The sequence below is a fragment of the Coregonus lavaretus genome (genome assembly GCF_964263955.1).
Source record: "Coregonus lavaretus genome assembly, chromosome: 4".
NCBI classification, from domain to species: domain Eukaryota; kingdom Metazoa; phylum Chordata; class Actinopteri; order Salmoniformes; family Salmonidae; genus Coregonus; species Coregonus lavaretus.
This window is the reverse complement of record NC_139991.1, coordinates 11,471,920-11,480,450: the sequence shown is the minus strand read 5'-3', so window position 1 is coordinate 11,480,450 and position 8,531 is coordinate 11,471,920. Positions and strand designations below refer to the sequence as shown.

General features: G+C 41.7%; 1 protein-coding gene across 1 annotated transcript; it reads left to right on the top strand.

The window, feature by feature from the left end:
* Positions 1 to 311: 311 nt before the first annotated feature.
* On the top strand, positions 312 to 8,215 carry LOC311127605 (intestinal mucin-like protein). The gene is made up of 20 exons (XM_084159425.1): positions 312 to 1,116; positions 1,627 to 2,034; positions 2,151 to 2,356; positions 2,798 to 2,969; positions 3,070 to 3,317; positions 3,524 to 3,707; positions 3,867 to 4,068; positions 4,309 to 4,481; positions 4,629 to 4,698; positions 4,800 to 4,921; positions 5,136 to 5,167; positions 5,537 to 5,705; positions 5,873 to 5,977; positions 6,130 to 6,170; positions 6,379 to 6,501; positions 6,634 to 6,732; positions 6,828 to 6,956; positions 7,169 to 7,208; positions 7,415 to 7,538; positions 7,741 to 8,215. The coding sequence occupies exons 5-20, from the start codon at positions 3,156 to 3,158 to the stop codon at positions 7,952 to 7,954; spliced, it is 1,989 nt and encodes a 662-aa protein (XP_084015551.1). The 5' UTR covers positions 312 to 1,116; positions 1,627 to 2,034; positions 2,151 to 2,356; positions 2,798 to 2,969; positions 3,070 to 3,155; the 3' UTR covers positions 7,955 to 8,215.
* The last annotated feature ends 316 nt before the right edge of the window (positions 8,216 to 8,531 follow it).

Sequence of the window (8,531 nt, the reverse complement as noted above, 5' to 3'; positions counted from 1 at the left end):
CAAAGCCACCTAAAGTAGTCACCACCGGCCCAACAACCACTTCCACCACTGTAATTGTTGAAACCTCTACCTCAACATCACAGCCCACAACAACAGCTGAAGAAACAACAGGGCCAGTTGTCATAACTTCCAAACCCACTACTTTAACAACAACTACAATTGCACCCACAACAACTGCAGAGGTAACTACACCTACCACTGGTGGAACAACCACAATTGAACAAACCACAACTGAGACAATTCCATCTACATCCACAAAGCCAACTAAAGTAGTCACCACCGGCCCAACAACCACTTCCACCACTGTAATTGTTGAAAGCTCTACCTCAACATCACATCCCACATCAACAGGTGAAGAAACAACAGGGCCAGTTGTCATAACTTCCAAACCCACTACATTAACAACAACTACAATTGCACCAACAACAACTGCAGAGGTAACTACACCTACAACTGGTGGAACAACCACAATTGAAGAAACCACAACTGAGACAATTCCATCCACATCAACAAAGCCACCTAAAGTAGTCACCACCGGCCCAACAACCACTTCCACCACTGTAATTGTTGAAACCTCTACCTCAACATCACAGCCCACAACAACAGCTGAAGAAACAACAGGGCCAGTTGTCATAACTTCCAAACCCACTACTTTAACAACAACTACAATTGCACCCACAACAACTGCAGAGGTAACTAAACCTACCACTGGTGGAACAACCACCATTGAAGGAACCACAACTGAGACAATTCCATCTACATCAACAAAGCCACCTAAAGAAGTCACCACCGGCCCAACAACTACTTCCACCACTTTAATTGTTGAAACCTCTACCTCAACATCACAGCCCACAACAACAGCTGAAGAAACAACAGGGCCAGTTGTCATAACTTCCAAACCCACTACTTTAACAACAACTACAATTGCACCCACAACAACTGCAGAGGTAACTACACCTACAACAGGTGGAACTACAACAATTGAACAAACCACAACTGAGACAATTCCATCTACATCAACAAAGCCACCTAAAGTAGTCACCACCGGCCCAACAACAACTTCCACCACTGTAATTGTTGAAACCTCTACCTCAACATCACAGCCCACAACAACAGGTGAAGAAACAACAGGGCCAGTTGTCATAACATCCAAACCCACTACTTTAACAACAACTACAATTGCACCCACAACAACTGCAGAAGTAACTACACCTACAACAGGTGTAACTACAACAATTGAACAAACCACAACTGAGACAATTCCATCTACATCAACAAAGCCACCTAAAGTAGTCACCACCGGCCCAACAACTACTTCCACCACTGTAATTGTTGAAACCTCTACCTCAACATCACAGCCCACAACAACAGCTGAAGAAACAACAGGGCCAGTTGTCATAACTTCCAAACCTACTACTTTAACAACAACTACAATTGCACCCACAACAACTGCAGAAGTAACTACACCTACAACAGGTGTAACTACAACAATTGAACAAACCACAACTGAGACAATTCCATCTACATCAACAAAGCCACCTAAAGTAGTCACCACCGGCCCAACAACTACTTCCACCACTGTAATTGTTGAAACCTCTACCTCAACATCACAGCCCACAACAACAGCTGAAGAAACAACAGGGCCAGTTGTCATAACTTCCAAACCTACTACTTTAACAACAACTACAATTGCACCCACAGCAACTGCAGAGGTAACTACACCTACCACAGGTGGAACTACAACAATTGAAGAAACCACAACTGAGACAATTCCATCTACATCCACAAGGCCACCTAAAGTAGTCACCACTGGCTCAATTACATCTTCTACAACTGCTATAATTGTGACTTCAACTTCAACATCACAGCCTTCAACAACAAGTACAGAAACAACAGAGCCAGTTGTCATCACAGGCATATTAGAAACAACAAGAAATCCTTCAACTTCACCACAAGTGATTATTACACCTACATCACAAGTAGTCACCACCAGCCAGTGCATTTGCAATGTTAATGGGACACAGTATCTACCAGGTAATATGTTATAAATGTTATTCAGACAATCAAAATAAATGACATTTCACTAATCTTTTAATGAACTTTCATTTGCAAACTGAAATGTTCTAACGCTTGCCTTTCTCAACAATCAGGGAACCTAGTGTATAATGTGACCGATGGTTCAGGGTGGTGCTTCACCGCTTACTGCAAAGCAACGTGCCGAGTTGAAGTGGAATCAAATCCATGTCCTTCCTCTACACCCTCCACTGTATCCCCCACAACGTCAGAAGACACCACGACCACACCACCAACAACTCAATCCACCCCAGACTGCACTAGCATTCAGCCACCAAGAAAGGTAATTTTTCCCTAAAAATCATTTTATTTGTTGTTGGTAATAATACAATGGGTGAATGGGTATATAGCTCTTGTTGGTGTAAAGCTTGAGACATGGATTTTGTATGTGTACATTCAGAGGTTGAATGCGCAAGACAAAAAATTGAAGTGCATTTGAACGGGGTATGGTAGTAGGTGCCAGGCACAACAGTTGGTGTCAAGAACTGCAACGCTGCTGGGTTTTTCACGCTAAACCGTTTCCTGTATATATCAAGAATGGTCCACCACCCAAAGGACATTCAGCCAGCTTGACACAACTGTGGGAAGCACTGTAGTCAAAATGGGCCAGCATCCCTGTGGAAAGCGTTCCACACCTTGTAGAGTCCAAGCCCCGACGTAGAGTATGTTCTACCCTCCGTGTGCATGTTTGAGTAATTTCTTTCCCTTATCAAATCAATGGCAGAATGGAGAATCTTGGCAGCTGAATAGCTGTACCACAGCAATTTGCCAGGACGGCATTGTTGTCCAGCTACCAGTAAAATGCAAGCCAGTGGAGCCACTACAGTGTGAGAATGGCCGTCCACCTGTCAAGGTCTATGATTCAGCTGGATGCTGCTTCACATATGAATGTGAATGTAAGTGACAACATACAATCTAAAACCCCAACTTTTGAGTTTTCAATGTCCTCTGTCAATAGCTTAGATTATTATCAACTCATATTTTATCATGTTGCAGGTGTATGCAGTGGATGGGGTGGATCTCACTATATTACATTTGATGGAGTATATTACAATTTCCAGGAGAACTGCTCATACACCTTAATGAAAGAAATCAACTTAAAATACAACCTTACCATTATTGTTGATAACCACTACTGTGGAAACGCTGACAGTGGATTCTGTCCTCAGTCCCTTATCATTCATTACAAATCCTATGAAGGGATTCTTACCCAGCAGAGATCTGGTGAAACAACAGAAAATGTGGTAACTATTTTAAAATATAATTTTCATTGCTTGTATTATTTAATATCCATAATTGTTTTATGTATGCTACTGCGTTATCATGCTTTATTGAAATCTCATGACTTTAAATTAAAACCAATAATGGTGTCAACATTGTCATGTTCCTGCTTTCAAGATAACACATGACTCAACCATCTAAATGTGTATTCATTTCTACACAAATGCAGGTATATGTCAACAGTAAACGAATCTACCCAGCTTACAGAATGGGTGACATTGCTCTAACAAGTACAGGTGTGGAGGTCATGCTGGAGATCCCTGATCTTAAGGTTCAGGTGTCTTACAAGGGGTCATCATTTAGCATCAACCTTCCTTACTCCCTCTTCCAAAGCAGCACAGAGGGCCAGTGTGGTGAGTATTATTAAAGAGGGTCAATATACATTTCGCAGTTTCAAACCTTCAGTAGATGCTCCTATCTAGACCACCCTATAGACATTGCATACAACAAGGAATATATGACCTGGCCTTGCTAACTAGGGTTTACCCTACTTAATGTCCATATTTTTTAAGGTACCTGTGATAATTCCCAGAAGAATGACTGCCAGTCACCTAATGGTCAGATACAGAGTTGCTCAGTCGCAGCTAGCCAGTGGCTGGTTCCAAACCAGGACTGTCCAACTCCTCCAACAGCACCACCCTCTACCACCCCGGCAACCCCAAGCACGTCCCCTACCCCCTGCAAGACAGCCATTTGTGAAATCATGAACAGCATGTAAGGAACATATCAAACTATTTTTGAAAAAGGGAACAAGCACACAATAGGAATGCCTAAATGATAATTAACTTCCTAATGTGTTTTATCAATTGTAATGTACATTATCTGTACTGTTAATTTGCTTGTATTTGCACCTGTTTTTATCATAATACAGGTACCGTTCCATTGGCATTTCTAGTTAAAGGTTGCACTCCATGCATTTCTTTAAATCACTCTCTATGTTATTTTCTGTCAAAGGGTCTTTGAGGCATGCCATAAAGCGGTTTCTCCTGACGCCTTTGTTCAGGCCTGTAGATCAGATGTCTGCAACAATGCTAATTCTAGATGCTCTAGTCTGGAGGCGTATGCATCTGAATGTGCAAATAAAGGGATCTGCATTGACTGGAGGAAGTCCACCGATGGAGAATGTGGTGAGCTATGAATGCAAGCATAGATGTCATGCCACAAATTAATTGACTAATGTGTAACATTAGCAGATGTCATAAGCAGCTACTGTGTTGTTGTTGTTTTTCTGCTGTTGTTTAGCATAACTGTGACCTATTATTTTTGTCCTGCAGAGCAAACATGCCCAGACACTAAGGTGTACATGCCATGTGGTCCAGCAGTTGAACCAACATGTAATACCAGGTAAGCTATATTCTGATTGGATGTCATATGAATTTCCTTCATATGAGCCTTCTTTTAAATAAATGATCTCCTGCATAATCCCAAACTATTTTTGTATGCAGATATAATGAGAAGTATTTGAACAATCAAACCCAAATGACCAATAAGACGAAGGAGGGTTGCTTCTGTCCATCTGGAACCGTCTTGTTCAGCACCTACTCTGATACTTGTGTGGTCTCCTGTGGTAAGAATGGGTTATGGGTCATTTTGCAGGTAGCTGTCAATATGATAATTAGACCTTTCTGTACTTTGAAACCTTGAATTAAGCATGAATCATGGTTTACTGGCTTTATTTGTAATGGAACGGTTAACAAAATGTGTTGATGTGGAGGTGTGAAGAACAAGACCCCAACTATGTGAGACAAACATTTTAAACACACCCTGTATTCATTCCTCAGGCTGCACTGGACCTGATGGCAACCCCAAAATGGTAAGAATTTCCTCCATCTAAATATTCTCCAGATATTCATTCTCACATAGACATATCATGAGATGCATATCACATGAGTCAAGGGAACTCACATACTTAGGATGAATACTTTTCATTGACATTGTAAAGGTCTTGGACTCTTTATTCCTTCCAGTGAACTGACTAGAAGAAAACTTTTAATATCTGAATAACCACCTCCAACCCATTTCGTATCACCTAATGATGGTGCATATGAACTGCCATGGTTAAATCCAGTTCATTGCAGAACAACAACATTTGAGTTACTCATCTGTCTGTTTTGAGTTTTCATAAAGATGGAGTCTTTTCTTTTCATGTGTTGACCTGATATGACCCTGTTTTTCCCTTAAGCCTGGTGATACATGGGAGAGTGTTTGCCAGCAGTGCACCTGTGACAAGGACTCTATGGTTGTCCAGTGCCAGCCTATCACTTGCCCCACACCAGCCATACCCATCTGCAATGAGACTGGATACAGACTGGTGAACAAGACAGAAGGCTGCTGCCAGAAATATACATGTGGTGAGTGATGGAACAGTGACCCTTCAGTGAATCATTAGAAAGCCAACTCTTACTCATGCAGTACTAGACCAATATTGTCTGAAGTGTTCTGTAGGGTCATAGGGGGGTTATTTGACCCTCTATCAGCTTGTCTTTTAATCACTTCTCATTGGTTACCTCTGTAACAGAGTGTGATGCACTGCTTTGCCCCAAAATCATGATGGACTGCCAGCCAGGGTGGGAGGCAATTATAAGCACGTCCATCTCAAGCTGCTGTCCAGAGTATACCTGTGGTAAGTCCCCTTGATTTGCTTAATCAGTGGTTTAGTTAGTTCATTGACTTTGTAATTCCCAGGTATCACTGGTTTTGAATTACGTTTGTATTAACTATGACATGAATCACTGGTATCACTGACTGATTTATTCTCAATGTGTGTCTGTTTAGTTCCTAAGGGTGTATGTGTCTACAATAACATTGAGTACCAGGTAAGAATAAATCATTTCAAAGAAATTAAATTCAACAAGCTTCTGAAAGATACACACACAAATAGCTTGAGATAAGCTGTATTGTGTTTGCTGCCCTCATAATTGGTCACATTCTACTATAGAACTGCTCCCTTTGCACTCTGACCCTCCTCCATTCAAACAGTCTGTTATAGTGGATGATAACTTTTGTCTCTCTCTTTCACTCCAGCCTGGTGCTCAAGTTCCTAAAGGAACATGCGAGAATTGCACCTGCAGCTCGATTATGGATCCTAGTACCAAGCTCAACAACATTGTGTGCACAAATATCTCCTGCGACACTACATGTTCACAGGTAGTCATGACTCTCTTAACATAGATGATAAATGCATTTACATATTTATAAAAACACTTTATAAACAGGCTACCGCATGTTTATAAAATAAGTGAACAATGATTCAATGATGGCTCACCATCCTTGTCTTAGGGCTTCCAGTATCAGGCCATACCTGGTCAGTGTTGTGGGAAGTGTGTACAGACAAGCTGTGTGGTTAATCTGCCAGATAACACCAAACACACTATTCAGGTGAGTATAACAAGAGTGTGTATGAGGATGTATAATCTGTCTGCATGATCTGAAACTCCATCATAATTCTTCATAATCTCTTCCTTGTGCGACAGGTGAACCAAACATGGTCACCACCTGGTGACAAATGTGTGAAGTACACATGTGAGAAAACTGATGGCCAATATATACCAAGGGAGGTGAAGACTGTGTGCCCTGCATTCAGCCCAGAGAACTGTGTCCCAGTGAGTTTCTGTCCTATCTCACCTCCATCGTGGGGACAATCAATTTACACTGCAGTTACACTGTTTTCCATTCTCACTCAGAATGTTACTATCATTCCTAGCACTCTAGGGTCATAGCGATAGAGGTTTCAGTAACATTTAGAATGGAAGGGAGCTCACATAATGTATACAATCTGCCACTTATAAATAATTTATCCTATTTTTCACCCCAGGGCACAGAAAAGACAGATGCAAATGGATGCTGCAAGACCTGTAAGTAACACGTCCAGCCAAAGCATTCCTAATAACCACCTATCTACTGGTTAATAATAGCATGCTATGTCACCTAAACAATAAAATAAGACCAACAGGAAACATTGTGCCTACATGCTGGCCAAAAATGTATATATTGTCTGTTTCTGCTTAAGCTATGTAACAATGTATCAAACAATAACTCTTGATGCATCTTCCCTGACCAGGCACAGAACGCAGCAATGTCTGTGAGATGAAGTACACCACCACTAGCATCGTCATCAGTGGCTGTGTGACCGCTGAGCCTGTGGAGATCAATTCCTGCTCAGGAAACTGTGGAACCTCTTCCATGTAAGTACTACAGATGCTGAATGCAGCACTAGTCAATGTCATGCAGGCCCCAGTCAGTGATCACTTATTCACCATATGTTGTGCCCTTTATGAACTAGGAGCTTATTTGACTTATTTACTGCTCCTGTGCTCGTCTTGTCAAGACAACCCAGGAAATTCAAGCCCTCTTTTCAACTTGTCTTGTGTTTATGTGAATGTGCAGGTACTCAGCAGAGGCCAACACCATGATGCACTACTGCTCCTGCTGCCAAGAGGCGACCACTAGCCAGAAAGAGGTGGAGCTGATCTGCCCTGATGGGTCAAAGGTCAAGCACTCCTACATCCACGTTGAGTCGTGCGGATGTCATGTCACAGACTGTGATGCAGGCACAACTGCCGCCCCTGGGATGACCAGACAGCGCAGGAGAAGGCGCTAAACGTCTAGGGAGACAACATGCACATTGACATCAGAATTATCCTCATGACATCGAATGTTTTAGTCCAAATTTGTTTTCTTGTTAACTTTTATTTAAATCTGTCATGCCAGTGTATTTCTACAATCGGTAGCACTTAATATTATGTTCTTATACCTTCATTGTAGAATGAATGTATTTTCTATGATAAATGTAGTGGAGAATCTCTTTTCTTATTTGTAGTGATTAATAAACAACAGCAACATCATGTGCTTCTGCATGTTCCTTTTGCTTTTTGAGCATTTCTCACATTCCTTCAAGCTATTCACAGTGATCACTATAACAGTAACATTATGCTACTTGGAGGTTTAACTTCCAAAATAATGGAAAGTGTCTTAATATGGCGTTGGGCCACCACGAGCCGCCAGAAGAGCTTGAATGCACCTTGGCATAGATTCTCAAAGTGTCGGAAACTCTACTGGAGGGATGCGACACCATTCTTCCAAGTGAAATTTCATCATTTGGTGTTTTGTTGATGGTGGTGGAAATTGCTGTCTCAGGCGCTGCTCCAGAATCTCCCATAAGTGTTCAATTGGGTTGA

Bases quoted from the DNA above. Each gene is read 5' to 3' on its own strand.
- LOC311127605 (XM_084159425.1), top strand. From the start codon at position 3,156: ATGAAAGAAATCAACTTAAAATACAACCTTACCATTATTGTTGATAAC. The intron at 3,708-3,866 runs GTGAGTATTATT...ATATTTTTTAAG, and splicing joins CAGCACAGAGGGCCAGTGTG to GTACCTGTGATAATTCCCAG. The intron at 4,699-4,799 runs GTAAGCTATATT...TTTTGTATGCAG, and splicing joins GAACCAACATGTAATACCAG to ATATAATGAGAAGTATTTGA.